The sequence below is a fragment of the Aythya fuligula genome, chromosome 3 (genome assembly GCF_009819795.1).
Source record: "Aythya fuligula isolate bAytFul2 chromosome 3, bAytFul2.pri, whole genome shotgun sequence".
NCBI lineage: Eukaryota > Metazoa > Chordata > Aves > Anseriformes > Anatidae > Aythya > Aythya fuligula.
This window is the reverse complement of record NC_045561.1, coordinates 66532238-66551657: the sequence shown is the minus strand read 5'-3', so window position 1 is coordinate 66551657 and position 19420 is coordinate 66532238. Positions and strand designations below refer to the sequence as shown.

The 19420-nt window shown below is 37.0% G+C and overlaps 1 protein-coding gene across 1 annotated transcript in view; it reads left to right on the top strand.

The window, feature by feature from the left end:
* The window catches only part of SIM1 (SIM bHLH transcription factor 1), a 43670-nt gene extending 24771 nt beyond the window's left edge, over positions 1 to 18899 (top strand). The window contains exons 9-11 of the mRNA XM_032185323.1: positions 7379 to 7544; positions 14970 to 15375; positions 18156 to 18899. Coding sequence (XP_032041214.1) covers positions 7379 to 7544; positions 14970 to 15375; positions 18156 to 18886 — 1303 coding nt within the window. The 3' untranslated portion in view covers positions 18887 to 18899. The remainder of the gene's footprint in view (positions 1 to 7378; positions 7545 to 14969; positions 15376 to 18155) is intronic.
* Positions 18900 to 19420: the final 521 nt, after the last annotated feature.

Sequence of the window (19420 nt, the reverse complement as noted above, 5' to 3'; positions counted from 1 at the left end):
TGCCTTTAATCTCAATTTCTCATTATCAGGCAGATTCTAACATATAAAAACCTCTATAAACTCCTATCATATACATTTCTCCATTTAGCTTGACAGGCACTGAATATACACCAAACACGACTTTTAGCTGGTTGTGCTCCTAGACACATTTGAAAGAAAACACTCCCAGTATAAATGAATGTTACAGAATTAAACCGAGGTCATCATATTTTATTTATTTTATTTAAAGCTCATTGTCAGTGCTATATGTAATTAAAGATGATTGTTATCTCTTTATATAATTAGCCTCGGATATCTTAGGCATTTTATTCAGACAATAATAAGCCTTGGTGCATATTTTTATCTAGCAAATCTAGTAAGTAAAGGCGTACAAAGTGTACAAAGGGCTTCTTTTTGAGCCAGAGATGGCTAGACATGTGGTTGGGAATGACAAACTGTAAAACTGTACCTTTAGACTGCTGAAATATCTGCTACACCATGATTATCTAGAGGCCAGGACGTTTTATTTAACTCCAACTGACAGTTAAATGACTGCACCCTGAGACAAGAAACCAATTAGGGAAAATACAAAATTTCTTTGACAGTAGTTCTTCTAGAAGATATCCTCAGGCATTTATGTTAAATGGTCTGAATAGGAAACATCATGGTTCAGTTTTCCTGAACGTATCAAATCATTTAATTGAACTTCCTGGTTTGGATTGCTCTATCTTTAAGAGCAAATACAGAAACATGATATCATGTACATGAATCTCATGGTTGGAGAAGCTGTAAACTTCGACTCAACAAGATGTAAACAGCTACTGTTGCTTATACTATTTATGGGGATAAATAGGTGCCTGGCACTCAGTGAAGGGATCCAATGTACAGATCTCATACTTCTCCAACTAGATGCAGTGCTTAGCCATTAAATGCTCTAGTGATAAACAACCACATGAGAGATTTCTAGAGGGTCTTTCCAATTCCTTTGGTGAGCAGTAGGTTAGAATTTTATGGAGCTTTTCACTCAAGAATTTAGGGAGGATAACTGTCATCATCCCAATTACTGATGGAAAAATGGAGACATGGTGTATCTCTGAGGTCAGACAACTGGCCATCACTATAGCTTCATAATAAGCAGTGAAGTTCAAGAGTGGTGTTTTTTTTTTTTTTGTTTTTTTTTTTTGTTTTTTTTTTTTTTTTTTTTTTCCCCACTTCAGGCTAGTGTTCTGAAAGTGGGCTTCCTGTGTGAGTGAACTGAAGCACCCTTATTGTGACTGGTTTGGGAAGATGCTAAGGGGATTGTGTTTGGTCCTCCTGACAAGTCTCACAAGCAGACTGAGGCCTTTGTAAACATTTCTGAGACACATTGTACATGAACAGAGGACACAGCAGATGAGGAAATTGTCTGTTTTGTTGTACCATCTGCTGATTTAGAAAGCCATGAACATGACAAACAGCCAGAATCTGTTCTCTTTTCACTCATCTGTTGAATGGCGCTGTTAGCATTGCATGAGCTGGAGTGTGGAAATGTTAAAAGTTGCAGACATTGTTTAAAAGTAGAAGAATGATATATTACAGTATTGTGGTCAGACATGCATGAGGAAGTGCCAGACTTTTACCACCTTCATGGCTGATTTTCACTGAATTGCAACAACTCAGCAAAATAGACTGAACATTAATGATGTTAACACCTTTAGTTTAATTACATGTTTTCTATTCCATATTCTGTTAGACTGGCAGAAAGTCTGACCAAAGTAATGTTCCTGATTTCTAACAACAACAACAAAATATTGCAGAGAGCATTAATATGTCCCTTTTTATATATAACTTTATGCAGTAGAAGAAATTTTGAATATATATTATTTGTTCATAAGAAATAATAATACAACCAATTAAAGTTACACATTGGTTTCTTTTGCATAAGCAATGCTTTCCACTTTGCTTCAGACATGTACTTATGATGTAGGAATGTACTCATGTACTCAATTGTACTCATGATGTAGGAACTGCTGCATTAAGGTCATCTAATGTTTTACATTCAACAGATACTTCATTAATTACATTAATATGTTTAAAGAATGACATAGATGCAGGTTATTCAGTGTTTGCAGGACTTTATGGTCCCTTAGTGCCTTTTTATCCTTTATTTGCTATGAGTTCCAGTGACAGCATGATCATTGTATATTGTTCAGACTATCAATTGGAAGATACCAGAGAATAAGAGTAAGATCTGATTCCAGTTGTATATTGGTGTTTTGTTTGCTGCTGGAGAGAATGAACAGAAAGACATTTCTAATCTAATGCCATAACTTCGTGTATGAAGACCGAATTTCTGTAAATCTTCTTTAGGGAGTCTAAACTTAATGTCTTTTGATACAAGAAAATACACTGTATATATCTGTCTCTTTACTGGTTATTTGTGTATTCTGAATTACTGCATGTATAACATATTCTTCCTTTCTGGCATGTTGTGCCATTAAGGTAAAAAGGTACTTTTCCTTATGGCTTTTGCAGATTTTACTACAAACTTTGTATTTTTTCTTCATGTTTTGAAGGTTTCTTTCTTTTTTTTGAAGGTTATGCTGCTTATGAATAGACATGCTGCTTATGCATGTCTATTCTTGAGTCTCTATTCTTGAGTCTTTGTCCTACTTCTTAGGTTCTCCTGGTTCAATCTGGATATTTATTCTTCACTAATGGATGTCATTATTTTACTCCTTCCTCTGGATACATCCTGTCCAGCTGCTTTTGCTATGTGAAAGCATTTTTCAGGGCTTAAGTTCTCTTCTGTTCCATAGCCAATACTGCCTTTAAGCAGGAATCTTAATATCTTCAAAATTATTTGTACCCATAACTCTCTAATCTTAACTCATTTTAGTTTTTAGATTTTGATTATGGTAGTCCCAAATAGCCAACAAACTATTACTCCAACAAACACAACCACAGAAAAGCCCAGCTTTTCTCTACAGTATTAATCTCTCTTGGGCCTTTGTCACTAATTCTAGTCTTCCCAACACTATTTCTAGCAAAGCTGACTCACTCTTTCCTCATTTTTTGCCCTCCAACATAAAAAAAAAACAAAAACAAACACACAGAAAAACCTCTCTCACTTTTTCAGTTTCATTGTGAGCTCTATTTACAGGCCCAGTTGCCATATTTATGCAAGCTTTTTTTTTTGTTTGTCAGGAATTTGGGATCTGTGGTATTGTGATACTCTTTCACTGTTCTTTTTTTGGTCTACATGTTAATCAGCTATTACCTCTTCCTCAAAATTTTGTTAGAGAGGCTTGCCACCATGTTTCACATTGTACTTTTTGGCAGTTATAGTAGGCAGAAAGCATCTTATAAAGCTGATTTGTGAGAATCTTCACATAAGTGTTGCAGATCCAGCTGGCACACAAGTCATGGGCAAAGAGATTGGTTTCCTTTGCCAAATGCTTCTCTCCTTCAGCCTTTGTCCATTTCTGTCTATGTAGCTTGATATAGCTAGGTCCCTTTAGTAAAGAATGCTTTGTACTCAACTTTCAGATACTTTAATGCAGAGAAGTGCAGTTGGTACAGAGATTGACCCATATTTTTTCATGATGTTAACTCTAGTACATCAACAAGTGCTTTCAAAATCAGGATCAAGTTATATGTAGGGCAGTGGAAGAGCCAGCAACAAGGTACAGAGTAGAAATGCTTCTGGGAGTTACATCTGAGAAGACAATGGGGAGCAGTATATTGTAGCAAGTGGATTTTACACTTTTTGATTTCTTTTCACTTGCAGTGAAGCATAGTAATTCGGTTTGTAGGTGTTTGATATATTGACCACACTGGCCCAATTCTCATCTGGGGGGAAGGGACAAGATAGAGAAGAAATAATACATTTTTGGAAGCATATGCTAAGGAGTCAAAGAGGACCTTGAATTTCCATCCAACTGTGGAAAGAATGGCTGTTTCCTATCATGAAAAGGTGGAGGTCTTCAATGTGTTTCCCTTTGCAAAGAAGCATCACTTTGGTCTTGTCTGGATTCAGTTTGATCCATCTGTTCTTCATTTAAGAGCTAATTTCCTGTAGTTATTCTGATGTTTTATAGTGATGATAGTTGCATCAGAAAATGAGATAAATAGTAGATTGTCAGCAACATACTGTTAGCAATTGAACACATGCCATATCACTCTCTCTCTCAGCAGTCTCATGTAGATAGATGTAGATTATATGGATCCCTGTGGGATCCTGAAGGTGAGGACCTTGGAGAAAGGGCCTCATACCCACCACCTTTTTTTGAATTACATGTAGAACATGAAATGCCATACTGCTGTGCTGCTAGGACTGTGTAATAGAGGATTCAGGTGTCCGAGAACAGGAACCTGGAGATTACAGTTCCATGGTTGGTGGAAGTTTTATAGATGCCTCCAGGAAGTTGTCAGAATTTCCATCTGTAGTTTGTATACCACTAGGAGTCCTGGTTCCTCTAGTCCTTTGCTTTACTGTACATATGGATATACTCAAACGTTCATTTCTTGATGGAACATCCCCTGCATCTGATGTTGAGAACACAGGACCCTTCCTCCATATTTTCTTAGCTTTTTTTTTTTTTTTTTTTTTTTTTTTAAAAAAAAAAAAACTTCTGGTATTTATCTTGGCCTGTTGTTAGTGGTGTTCTGGTATCTATCTTGGGTCTTCTGAGGGGTAGCTGTGCTAGGTTAGGGATGGTATTGAATCATGTCTTGGTGATACAAAAAGTCCAGGTGTTTCATCTGAAAGGAGAGTGCAGATGTGTTTTTTTAACCAGAAACTTCACATTCAGCAGCAAGAACTTCTTGTCCTCAGCAATTGGCTGCAAATACTAGCTTTTGGTGCTTACTCTAATGTGTGGTGTTCTGGGAAGGTGACTCCTCACCCTCAACATACCAAGAATTTAGAAATGTAACACATAACAGTATGTAAAGTTTTGGACATATCTGTTTTTTAGATTCTCATGGCTTAGAACCGTTGTACAATGTAGTCTCTATGATTTCAGCCCTTATACAGGACTTAAGAGCAGGCAAGTTGTGCTGGAGTAACAATCTGAGGTCAGAATACCGAGGTGGTGTTTATTCCATTTTTTCAAGACTACTTTAATGATAGGAGAAAGTGGCAGGCAATTACCAGGTGGCATGTACCAGAGATGAGTGGGTAATGGCAGGGGTGCAGAGCTATGGCTTTTCCAGGAGAATGGAAGGCAAAAGAGTTGGTAGGTTATAAAAGTAAAACAGAATGTCCTCATCTGCTTAAAGTTGTGAACAATTTATCTCCTCAGTTTTGATCCATTTTCATTTCTGGATGTAACACCTTCTGCACCTGACATTGAGATGGCAGGTCCCTTCCTCCATATTTTCTTATAGTCAATGTGTCACTGGAAATGTGTATATCATAGTGCGAAAGATAATTTTTAGGACTATTGGTAATGCCTCAAGCTAATGTTGTGGTTAAATATGAAGATTAATTGACATCCTTTGTTTCTGATGTTTTGTGTAATATGAAGATAATTTGAAATGAATCCATTATGGAGACAGATGCTTTTGCAAGTCAAGCCAAGCTGTCTGGGTTAAAACTCTGAGGGTAAGCATGGGAAAGATTAATGGTTTCAAAATATGTGGACAAGCCTTACCTGTTGAACAGGCCAATGGAAATACATATATTCATATGTTTCCACTGCAGGGAGGATATTTGAAATGCAAATATTGTAGCAGAGACCTACCTCAATTAAAGGCAAAATTTGAAGAAATGACCTCATTAAGAAGTAAATTTGCATTACAAAACAGTAATTATGCTTAGCAAATCTCTATCCACTATGGACTGTCAGCACAGTTCTAATGCCAGTGATTCGCTTTTATGTGTGATATGCACATGAATACATACAAATCGTCTGCATTGCCAAAAAAACTAAACCTTTCTACCAACAAGTTTGTCATTTATCAGATGCAAAACAATGTCAGTGTAGAATGTCAGTAATTAATTTGTCTATTCTGCAGGTTTATCTATGGTTGTCCAATGATTAATCCTATGTCATTTATTTCAGTAATTTACCAAGTTTATCCTTCTGCCACTGATTTTATCTGAAATTTCAGTGTACTAAACTGTGATATGTTCAGTTTGTTGTGCAGTTCCTTTCTGAAAAAAAAAGTTAAATCGTCATGGCTTACATCAATATACATGTGATTATAAAACAGGACATTGTTGAAGTTGAGCGAATAATTTACTGTTAATATAATTCATTAAGGATGAGAATGAGTCTTTAGGTTCAAACAGAGCATGAGGTAATGTGTGAATGAATATGTTGCCTCTTTGACTCCATAAGTCAAGCATTATTCTTTCCTTCTCTTCTGATTAACACAAAGGAAGAGAAAACCCATGAATCCTTCCTCTTTTCTTCCAGGTAGGTAGGTGAGGGAGAAACTCTTGCTCTGCTCTGTATAAATGAATCATTGTCAGAATAGGTTCCGTATGACTACATGAAAGCTGGAGAGCTTGTTTCTTATTCCCCTGGGTACCAGCAGACGCGCAGATGTGTGCAGAGGGGTATAGTCCAAGACATATGCCCTCGTTATGGGTTAGGAAGACATCATGAATACTGCCAGTTTTCCGTACTTTTAAGTATTCATTAGAAGGTTTGAAGAAACTAATATGAACTTCATGAACTGCCATTATATCTATCTCCTTATAGAAAACCTCTGATATTTTGTGAGTGTGTGGCAGGCCATTTAAATTTAAATTTAAAGATTTTTATTTAGCTGTTTTCTCATCTGGAAAGCTCTTTCAGTGTAAGAGACTCTTCAAGCAGAGGAATAATAACTCAAAGGATGCACAGAAGAATAAAGATTCATAGATTTGCACCAATTACCTGAAAACATGTAACTAGTGAAAAATATAAAATTATAATTTTTTTCCCATTAAAAACCATGTTCAATTTATTTAACCATCTTTATTTGCAGGCTGTTATGTGCACCCTCACATGTACACTAACACACACACATATAAACATGTAGTAAGTTCTAGTAGAGTTAAGAGTTTCAAGGAAAACGTGTCTTATTTACTGCTTAACTGTGTGACCAATGCAGAAGTGTAGTAAAAATCTCAGAAATTCCATCCTAGAAATTCCCATCCTAGTTTATTACTGAAAAAAAAAAAAGTAGATCAGGATGATAACAGTTGGCTGCAAAAAGAATTTTTTTTTTTTCAGTTTAAAAATAGTGCTATTGTTTAGTAAGCTATACTACTTAAATGTGTTAGTGTGGTATACTGGCTTGTCCTGGATAATTTTATTTTTTTTCCTTAAAAATATCTTTCATTTCCACCTCCCACTAAGAAGGAAGGTATGTTTCCCATTAAGATATGAAGTGAGTTTGTTTTTCACTTTTGCCTTTTATATAGGGATACTGAATATAAAGGACTACAGCTCTCCTTGGATCAGGTCACAGCTACCAAGCCGGCATTCTCATACGCAAATTCAACTCCGACCATAACGGATAATAGAAAGGCAAGCAAATCTCGCCTCTCGAGCACAAAGTCAAAATCAAGGACATCACCATACCCACAGGTAGTTGTCTTTGGAAAACAAAATTAAATCCTTTTGCGTATCTTGATTTTGACTGCTATTTTACCCAAGTAATTAGAATGGTCCAAAGAACATGTTACTCAAAGGGAATAAAGGATGACAAGTTATAAGATGTTGAGACAGGAATATGTTTCTTTAAACGGTTTCTAAAAAGCTGGAAACAGTTATGTTTCAGCATGCATAATAAATCATCATCAACAACAGTAACAGCACAGGGCTCAGAGTTAATGAGGAGTAGACAGAAGGACAAGTGAAAATGTTGCTTTTGAAATACTTGGTTTGTGAGGACTGTGAGTTTTGCCATTTGAGAAAACTTGGTTTATCTTATTTACTCTTTGATAATTCCAACATATCTAGAAAGTTGCCAGATGTTTGACAGCAGTTCAACACTGAATGCTGGTCCAAAGGAGTGAATTTTGAGAAGGGAAAAACAGCAAGCTGGCTAGCTGAATTGGAACAAGGCAGCTTTTCTGTGTATGAAGCTTTGAAAGCTCTGGTAGGCCATTGGCATCAGCAGACTTTAATTTCCCAGATTTCATTTTAAGGCCTCGTGTTTTAGGAACATGCCCCTGCTTGTAGAATGGACCAGATTCAACTGGGTCTCTAACTTGCAGCTTGCCGAGCGCATCTATGCAAGTGATTTCTGCAGACAGTGCCACAGCATTTGCATACTTACATCGTCATCTGTTTAGCTCAAATAAAACCAATCTGTTGAACTAACCATTATGCCTGCTAAAAAATAACACAGGTCTTACAGAGCCCTTTTCCCACTACACAATGGATATACATGTATGCATTCATGATGTAACGTTGGGGAACTATACATTTTAAAAACATCCAGGTCAATATTGATCCAATAATGACCTCGAGGATAGCAGTTTCTCTGTTCTAAACTGACTTCTTTAAGTTTACAGTCTCAGCCCATGTGTCTACATCATTTCCTTGCTTTCCTCAAAAGTACCAAGAATAAGAGTTTCAGATGAATGTCATCTGCTTTTGATACAGGAAATATTTAACGGATCACCTAGATAGGAACTCAGATGCTTAATTTTTAGAATCTAAATTTACCAGAGATTGTTACAGCTATTGTCATTTTAGGATTTGTTCAAACATGTTTCTATGGGTTATTAAAGAATAGCCTTCTTCTTGAATATACTACAGCAACCAATTATAATAAAACTGCTTTAAAGAATCAGGAAAGGTACCTACAATTAATTCTAAATTATATTTTTAAGATAACTGTCTTTGATTTATTGAAATTGCTCTTTTCTTCCCTTTGTATGGTCCTTTCAGAAGTCCTCCTTTGCTAGCAGGACAATCCCAACTGAAGACCTGTCAATCTCACAATCTGATTAGCTTTCTGAAAGTGTAACTTTCATCAGTACCGTTTCATTCTCTCTGCCACCAGAAAAAAAATATTCAACTAGCTGTGCAGTGTTGAGACTGTTGGTTTATCAGGGACTGCCGTCTGAAAGCTGAGGATGTTTAGTCTCCAGTTTCATTTTGCATCCTCATTACCAGCTGCCTGGTAGTAAAGTCATGGATTTCGTCATTCATAAAGAAGCAACAGTGCTAGTTGCCAGTATCTTGAAAAATGGTCATACCGTTCATTGTAGCACATCACCACAAGCAACGCTGGCAGCTTGGCTTTGCATCCCTCTCATCCTTCTCAACCACTGAATAAACTGTTGAAAGACTAAGAAAAGCTGTTATAAAGAACATACAGCAGGTGGTATGGCCTGTGTCCCTTAGTCTCCAGCCCACATAATTTGCCAGTCAGTTGTGGAGAATTAAAGTGCGACTCAAAGGCATGGCTGGAAAGAGAGAGCATGGGTTTTGTCATAAAAAGGACCCTGCATTTTGGTGGAGGAAGGAAGCAGGAAATTCATTAGTAAAATAACAGTGAGCAAAGGTATTCCTCAAATTTAAGGTCACCTAAGATAATTTAGATTTATGTTTTTTATTTTTTTATTATTTTTTTTCCTCTTAGTATTTACTTTGCTTCACCAGTCTTGATGAGAAAAGGGAATTATATGCTTTATTGGGTGATGACTGAGAATCCACTCCCTTGCCAGCTGTGTGCCCCTAGGATAGCTACATGAGATGTGAACTGTAAGAAAACCACATTAATAAATTTCAGTTGAACATTCACCACTAGGGCAGAAGGGGTGGGAGGTTTGGTCACCTAACACAATGTTAAATTTTTTTTTGTCCTCAAACCTAATGAAAAAACAGACATAATGCAATATGGTGCTTGTAGACTTTTTTATTGAGTTCATTAAATTGGAGGCACTTATCAGCATCTGATTAACACCAGCTAACCTTAGCACAGTGGGCTCATGGGTTTTGTGAAACCAGTCCCAAGCAGGGAAAGGGTGAGCAGAGAGAAAAGCAACTCAAAATTCATGACAGAACTCTAGAATTTACCACAACACATTGAACAGTGCTCTTCTAGTTCTGTCCTAGCAGAGAGGAAAAGAGCTGAAAGGGAAGATGAAAAAGTAGGAGAGAGAACTTGATAGAGATATGCAGAAAAAGGAAATTGTGAATTGGTCAAAAGATGTCTTCAGTCTTCCCCTAATCATTGCGAGGGGCTCCCAAAATCTAGCCCTGGACCTCATTTATTTTGTGTTCCAAAAATCTAGCCCTGGACCTCATTTATTCTGTACACAGGAAATAGCAACAAGATTGGAAAAACATTTTAATTGTGATCATCTGAAAAACTGCTTTGGAGTTTAATCTCCCATTAATGATGATTGTTTGAAGAAAATATTTAAAATTGTCTGTTGTCTGCCTCTAATGAAAATTTTTATGGTCATTCTGGATAAACTTTTATTGTTTCATTTCTCATCCTATTCTTGTATAAAGAATATATATTTATATATACTTAATATATGTGTATACTTAATGTAGATCTATATAATGAATGCATACATACAACTAAGGATGTATCCAGTTGCTGTTGGATCCAGGTTTTGGTGTATGTGTTACAGCATGCACAATTTTTGGAGAGTAATAGCCCTCTCTGGTAGTGTATAATTACTTATCTACCACAATACTGATACTGGAGATAAATTGAACATATAGCTACTTTAAACAAATAACCTGGATTAATTCTGCAATCCACCTCTGTTTGGACATATCCTCTACTATTTTAAAGAATGGAGTAAAAATATCAGACTGAATTCTAGTCAGCCTTTCTTTTGTTTATCATTTCTTCCTGTAGCCTAAAGCTTTGGCAACTTCCAGTGTATTCAAAAGCAAAGCAAAACCCTCTTTTTATAGTAAACATAACTCCTGATCTGGTGAAGAGTCACCAGCAGTGGGGGTTATTTTAATGGACATGCTGTATTACTTTAATCTAAGCCTTTCACCATCTGTTCTGCCTATAACAGTGAATGCAAAAAGAACATATTTTACATTTCAGGATTACATTAGTAAAAAGTAAGATAAAAGTGATTTAAAAGCATGCATATGTTCTTAGTACAATGCTGCCTGCATCTGTGATGTTTTTTCTCATGGTTAAGACACAAATCAAGAGGAAAGCTGCTAATGCTGTTGTAGTGAAAGTTTTTCATGGAAGAGAGAGCTCTGAGAGGGTTTCGCTATATATTTAATGTTTCTAATGATAAAAACCTGAGTAGGCTGCCAGAAAATTAGATAACTATAACATCTATTGTTTGAACATCTGGCAGTGTGTGTAGAGCAGGCTGCTGTTGCTGTGTATGACAGGATGAGTGGTCCAGCCAATCAGACACCTGTAGGAATGAGAGGTCAGGCAGAAGAAAATCACCCAAGAAATACTACAATTGTCTTCTGGCTTAATACACTTCTATTGGCTCCCTTAAAGCAAGCTTTTATTAGACATGAAATTGATACTTTCTTAATTTCTTTCTAAAGTTTTTCTTGGAGTAAAAGGAGCATTATTGATGGCACAAAAGCTCCTTTCTGTGTCAGTGCTAATCCTGCTGGTGTGCTCTCACTGCAATGGTACACTGAATTAACACTTTGGAAGATATTTCTAGTATCTTGAGGTGCTAGTTCAGACTCCAGGATCAGTTGGAGGACCACTTAATTCATTTATTGTTGTTCTTTATGCTAGAAGACGATTCAGAAACCACCTGAAGTGATTTCAGATGTTGCCTGTCTGAAGAACTTCATCATATTTAAGTTCAGTCTGCTGGTTAAACTTTGTCAAAAACAAAGACAATACATTCTATGTGAAGGCAAAAATTAGCAGGAAGGAAAACATTTCTGTTGAGGTAGGATTGGGATTTTTTTTTTTTTAAATAAACCTCTTTCACTAATTTTAATTGGCCAGAATTTTCATTAAATCAAATTCTGTTTTCTATGGTCTTTCATCACTTGACATATGGGAGCCTAATTTTGACTTGAGAGATAGTGTTTCCACTCCCATTTCAGCAAAGTAGTATCTTTGATCATCCTTTCATTTCTCCCCCCATCATCTTGTCATGCATGTCCGTATTTGGAGTCTCCACCTGTCAACATCAGATTCCCAGAAGAGACAGTCGTAGGATTGCAACAGTAGAGGCAGCTTGATGGTGCCAAATTGAGATGTGATTAGCTTTAAAGGGAATTAGACATATTTTTGGCCTATGTCTGCTTATGTTCTACCTTAAGAATAAGCAGTCATATCAAACATTGGTAGACAATGTGGGCCACAAACAATTCACTGTGTTAATTTAATTCTGTCCATGGCCTAGCAGCTGCTGCGGGTCAGATCTCAAATAATCATCATTTACATCAAGTACAAAGAATATGCATGAAGTATTGTTGGTCTTGACTACATGGTTATATGACATTACATGGTGCATTTCTGACACACTGGTCATGTACACTTTGAAATGTTTTCCCATTCTTGGAAAGGCCTGTGCAATTGAATCCTTTGTGGTTAAGTTCAAGATGAAAAAAAAAAAAAAGTGTAATTTTTCAGTTAAATGAGGAAATTTCCCTCAAAGAAAGATAAGTTGGACCCTGATGTATCCTTAGAAACAGAGAAGTGGTAGAATAATACTTATAAGAGCCAAATGAACTTCAGAATTGTCAGTTTGAAAGAATCATTGGAATTTATTAACATCATATATTTTAAACAAAATTAAATATTTATAATAAAATATTCAAATATTCAAAAATATTTTTCTTTGTCCTCATGAAAAAAGTACATATTCTTAGTTTTGCTGTGAATAAGAAAACAAATCATTTTTGAACATTTTTATACTTAAATTTATACATATATTACATTATGTTTCTGTTTAAGTTTTTAAATTTAAAAAAAATATAGTTTATAAAAATCAAATCCAAATCCAAAACTTTAGCTAAAAATAATTCTAAAAATAAAAACAGGTACAAAAATAGTTTTTTTTTTTTGTGTTGTGAATTTACATTTTAACTAAAATTTAAGAATTAAAAAGTTTGTTAATTGTTTCTACTTTTTTTTTTTAAATTATTTTAAACTTCATTTTACCTATATACTTTGTCAAAAAAATCAGTCCAGTATTTTTAAACATTTCTTTGTGACTAAGTAGTCTGAAGACATTGGTTCAGAAAGGGTAATAAAAGAGTTCAATTTCTCATAGGTCAGGAAATATTATGATGGCTGAATAAAATTCCTTGTTAATTATGATGAGTTACTGGCATTTAAAAGAGCTCTTTCATGGCTATGTAACTATCTTTCCTCCATCCACAATCAGATTTATTCTTTCATTATTAAAACTTTGCAATCAATATGGTGGTACTAGCTTGCTGGCCTTCTCCATATCTACCAGTAGGTTTTTTGCCTACGGGTATTCTTCTGTCAACTAATAACAAAATACAATTGAGCTCTTCAAAGCCACAGCTCTTTCTTTCTTGCCTTTAAATAGCCTATCTTGTTAACAAACAGTATTCACAAATATGAACTGGAATCTGAAGAAATACCCAATTAAATGCCAAAACTGAAGTAGTTCCAGTACTGATGTTGCACAGATGGTTTAAGTTTCTGTAAGTCAAACATCTGGTCAGTACTTTTGAGTGGTAAGTGCATAAAACCTTGATCCTGGCTGATAATGAGGAGTTTCATAGCAACTCAATCTAATGAAAAGGAAGGTAAACTTATGTTTTTAGGAGAGAGGCCTAATGCCTATTAAAAAGAAAGCAGAGTGGGCATCTGGAAGGTGAGTGATGGAATGGGAGAATTCCAAAGTCTCATGCTGTAATACATTGATTTGTGACATGAGTATGCGATACTGAAGAGGTGAGCATGTACAGCTTTGGTCTCATCCCACTCCATAATCATGGGTGAAATTGATTTAAAGATGTTCCATGAAATTTGACAGTTCCAATAAATAAAAAGATTAAAAACTGAGATAACTAAATCCTAGGAGGTTTGATAAGCTGCTTTTTTTTCTCTCTCTTTTTTTTTTTTCATTTTTTTTTTTTCTTTCCAGAAGGTGTCCAAAAATTTAAAACATTCATCAAGGTTATTTATAAATTTGTGAAATTGTACTTAACCCTTTTGTCAAAACTCCTATTTTTTAATTTTTATTTTATTTTTATTTTATTTTATTATTTTATTTTTTATTTTATTTTATTTTTTTATTTTTTTTTTATTTGTTCATGCTCCTATTCATTTTACTTTTCCAACTGCCTGCTAACTTCTTCTGTGTTGGGAGGTCTTTGCTTAAGCGAGGGTGCCAAAATTCCCTCTGCCTGATTTGGCTAACAGTTTCATTTTCTGGAAAATAGTTGCTTGATTTTTCTTGTTCCCACATTGCAACAGATCTGTGATTTTTAGCTTTCTACTGATCTACTATCACTTTGGGACTTTACTCTGTAGTAGTGTTGGGAGTCCCAGCATCTATGGGAAGCTTTCTTTTCCTTAACAATAGGTGGAAAAAATTTCCAAGATACCCCAGGTAAGGAAGAAAAATGTGGAAAAGAGATGGGACCATTGAAAATATAACTTGCAAACACATTCAGTTTCAATTTGACATGAGAGAATGCTCTGGGAGTGGTGTTATTTTAAAAGCATTTTGCAGAGGAGCCTTGCAGCACCATTGCTGAACATAAGCGCTGGCTTTCAAAGCAATAAGAAAAACCTGGACATATTAAAAAAATATTGGATTGCAACATTGATGTTGGTGATCCTAATATCACACATCATAAAGGAGATGGCTATTAAGGGTTGACATGGGATGTTTTAGACTTTCACGAGGTCTGTCCTGTCATCTGTGAGCTCATTACAGGGTGTTATACAGGAAAAGATGAGGAGTCTAATCAGAAGGTGCAGATGTGTGGGCATGCTCATGGAAAACGCCCTGTCACATGCATAATCTGACTTTTCAGTGCAGTTATTTGCAGATTTCATCCAGGCCTAGTAATTTCTCTACTGCTTCTCTTGTTTTGCAGTATTCTGGATTTCACACTGAGAGATCTGAGTCTGACCACGAAAGCCAGTGGGGTGGGAGCCCCCTAACTGATACGGCTTCTCCCCAGCTGCTGGAGCCCACGGACAGACCGAGCTCCCAGCACCATGATGTCTCCTGTGCCTACAGACAGTATTCGGACCGCAGTGCTCTCTGCTATGGTTTTGCACTCGACCACTCCAGGCTGAGTGATGACAGACATTTCCATACTCAGGCCTGTGAAGGAGGCAGATGTGAAGCTGGCAGATACTTCCTTGGCACGCCACAGCCTGGGAGGGAAGGCTGGTGGGGCTCTCGGTCAGCCTTGCCCCTGACTAAGTCATCCCCTGAAAGCAGAGAAGCATATGAAAACAGTATGCCCCACATAACTTCAGTGCACAGGATTCATGGTAAGAGATAATGGGATATGCAGAAGTGGCACCGTCTCAGATAAAGCGACAGTTTCAAAGTCATGGCATAAACATGCATCTCTCTACGTGAGACAAAGGAAAAGATGCATGTTCCTGTCTCAGAGATCATGTGTATGGAAATGAGGAATACTTCCAATTCAAGTTAGCAGGCTGGTTTACATACAGCAAAATATAATTTGCTGCATATTTTTTAATCTGTGAAATTTAGGTGGGAACGCCTGATGGTGAGATCTAAAGGATAGTCTTAAAAATATGAATTAAATGATACACTTGATAGAAGAGCATTATTTTTGCACCTTAAAATCAATCTACATTGGATAGAACATACTTAGCACAAAATTAGCGATAACTACACCCAACCTATGTTTTTATGTCTCTATGTGTATACGCTGCTTATTACTAGATTCAGTAAGATTTGCTGCTTCTTATTCAAAATTGGCAATTCAAATTAACATTTGCTCTAGTTTTTAGACATATATCCCCACCTGTAATTCCTAGTTGATTTGAGTCTCCCCATCTTTTCAGCACCAAGCCTGAAGCTTTGCTTGATGTCTAGCCTGCTGCACCCTCAGTACATTAGCATGGATTCAGAGGCTTAAACTGATGAAAAATGCATTGGTAAAAACTGATAATGTGTTTCGAAAAATACAATGGTGCTCAGGTTTAAAGGATAGGCTGAGAGTTGAAAGACTGCAGCTGACCCCAAAATCAGAGCGAAAGTTTATAAGGATCGATGTAAAATAATGTTTTTCTAGTAAAATAATCTGTCAATAATCTGTCAAACATAGGTTATATCTAAAGAACTCATAAGAGATAATTAAATTGGCACAGTTCTATTGGCTTGCAGAACAGGGCTTTTGGAGATCAAGAATAGCAAGTTCTAGGAAATGGAGGACAAATGATGAAAGAGAGGGAGCCCTTAGTTTTGTTGATCAATACTGTTCTGCACTTCTCCTGTTAAAACACACCTCCTTCTTTTTCCTTGTGACTGTTCTGTTCTTTCATATTTGTGTTTATCTAGTGATTTTGTTATTTTTTTAAAAAAGGAATATCATACAGAGATAAAAATGTAATGGTGATGGATATTTATTCTATTAAGGTTAATCAATGCAAGTGGATAATAGAATTTTGATTTTTGTTTGTTCCTTGGCTTTGCTGTAATTCCAGGTGCTGCAATTTTATTTTATTTTTTATTATTGTGTCAAGCCTTACATTTTGTTTCAGTGGGCCTTCAGACTGCATGTAGCTTTGGGGTGAAACCTGACACATTAGTCTCAATTCAGAAGAGGAACACCTGAGTTTCCCTTGAAAATGTGCCATTTCCATTTTGCTTTATGCAGTTCAAACGTTTAACAAATTAAACTGTTTTTGACAATTGTATGTGAACTTTGCTGTCAGAGCAGTTTCTTTAGGTAAAGAGTGCTTTTCTTCCTTTTCTGTTCTTTTAGTGTATCTTCTGGTAGTTCTGGCTTCTGATCACCTTACAATGATACTTGTTTGACCACTATGGGAGGCCCTGGATGTTGTCTATGAGTCCATGCATTTCTGGTCACCCTTGGGAAGTCTGGTGCACTGTAAATGTTGTTTATGCAGTGAGACATACAGAGCACATGGTGTGAAGCTGCTAACGACCCCACATAGCAGGAGAGCTACTTGTGTGAATCTGAAAATGGTTTTCCTTTGAGCATTCTTATCAACCAATCCCATGGGAACCATCCCCAGAGTGGACTTTGTATGTGCTAAGGCCAAGACATTGCTGAGTAATTTAAGCAAGTCCAACACATGCCCTCCTGTGGGCACATATCTTAGCAAATCCTTTATCAAACCTTTTACTATGGTGTCTCCTTAGTTGGCTGTTCATGTGTGGGGTCAATCAGTTTCTTCCTAGTGAGGATTGACAGGTCTGATTCTGTCCTTTCAGCTACATGCAAGCTGAACACCTTCTCTGATATGTCTATGGGCCTTATTATTTAAAGAGAGGTAAGAATAGTCATATTTTCCTGTTCTTATAGTTTTTACAGCAAATACCTCTGCATTGGGAAAGGACATCACATTTTTCCAGCAAACCTGCCAGCAGTGGTGTCCTTATGCTTCTTAGGAAGGTTACCTGTTTTACTGCTTCTGCTTGTTTATTGTCATGCAGCTTGTGTAAAGTCACTACAGGGCCAGAAACTATGCCACAGTGCTTTATCTATGATTTATCTTCTGGAAAGGACTAGGAAGAGACACATATAAATGATCTACACAAAGTTCCTTGAGATTTGAGTTTTCACCACGGTCCTTGGACTTGATGCAAGGATGTTGATGCAAAGATTTAGTGAGGGGTCGGGGGCCTGAACATTGCTGTAAAGTGCACTTCAACATGCCCTAGGGCATCCTGCCTGGCCACTAGCTGCTCTGGAAGATACAGAGCTCCTGTAGAGTCTATGCCATACCTATGCAGATGTGTGGTTACCCTAGAGCATCTCACATGGCATTAAATGTCTGTGTTTACATGCTTAGATCGCTTTTTTTTTTAATTTTTTTTTTTATTTTTTGTATTTTCAGCTGTGTTACTTGTTCTGCGTGCAGAAAGTTACTGGAAACTAGAGGCTGTCACTGAAAAGCAAGGGTTCTACCATAGTCATTTCTGGTGATTTTGTTGAGTCACTTACCTATTTCTTGGTTTTCTGTCTGCAAAATGAGGTTCAGAGTACTTGTTCTTTAAGATTGCTTGCCTTCTTTGACCTCAGTGCTTGTCCCCTTTCTCTCTTTCCTAGGGAGAGGACACTGGGATGAGGACAGTGTTGTTAGCTCACCTGATCCTGGCTCTGCCAGTGAATCAGGTGACCGTTATCGTGCTGAGCAGTATCAGAACAGCCCACATGAGCCCAGCAAAATTGAAACTCTAATAAGAGCCACCCAGCAAATGATAAAAGAGGAAGAAAACAGACTACAGCTACGGAAAACAACCCCCGATCCACTGGTCTCCATTAATGGCACAGGGAAGAAGCATGCTATCTGTTTTGCAAACTACCCTCAGCAGCAGCTGGCAGGTGATGTCTGCCGCATCCCAGCAGTTGCCAACACTCCACCCTGTGAACACATCCAGCAACGAGATGGAAAGATTATGAGCCCACATGAAAATGACTATGACAACAGCCCCACAACACTGTCTAGGATAAGCAGTCCCAGTTCTGACCGAATATCAAAATCTAGTTTGGTATTAGCTAAAGACTACCTGCATTCAGACATGTCCCCTCATCAAACCCCAGGGGACCACCCAGCAGCATCTCCAAATTATTACAGCTCCCACAGGCAGTACTTTGATAAACATGCTTACACATTAACTGGATATGCCCTGGAGCATCTATATGACACTGAAACCATTAGAAACTATTCATTAGGCTGTAATGGATCACACTTTGATGTGACTTCTCACTTAAGGATGCAGCAAGATCCAGCACAAGGACACAAGGGGACATCTGTTATAATAACCAATGGAAGCTGACACTTTTTTCTAAAAACTTTTGTGCTTTAAAAAATAACCTTTGAGACCTAATTGGAAGATATTATATGTTTTCATGCCCTTGTCATTACCAGCATTTGATATACCACAGTGCACTAGAGAATAACCTGAGGTTTGGGGGGGATATGTTAAGTTAACAAACATTACTTTTAAAAAATAAAAATGCACTGGCATGCAGGGTTAGAGGGAATGGAGCTAAACTCAAAGTTGGTGAGGTGAAAAGGATGGAAAACAGCTAGGTAGGGAGCACTTGGGCAGGGTAGCAGAGCTATTTATGTACACTGTGTAAGAGCTGGTTGTTTGGAAACACTGCCAAGGGCAGACCTTGTGAAATGCATGGAAACCACAGGTCCCAGACAACAAAACTGCTATGCACTCAACACAGAAAGTTGGAAGGTGTTCCTTTGAAATACACATCAAAATGTGTACTTCTGGTGATCTTTTTATTCTCTAAAGGCCAAGTGTGTTATGCTACTCCATGGTATAAAGCATCCATGGCTAACAAATACAAAATCA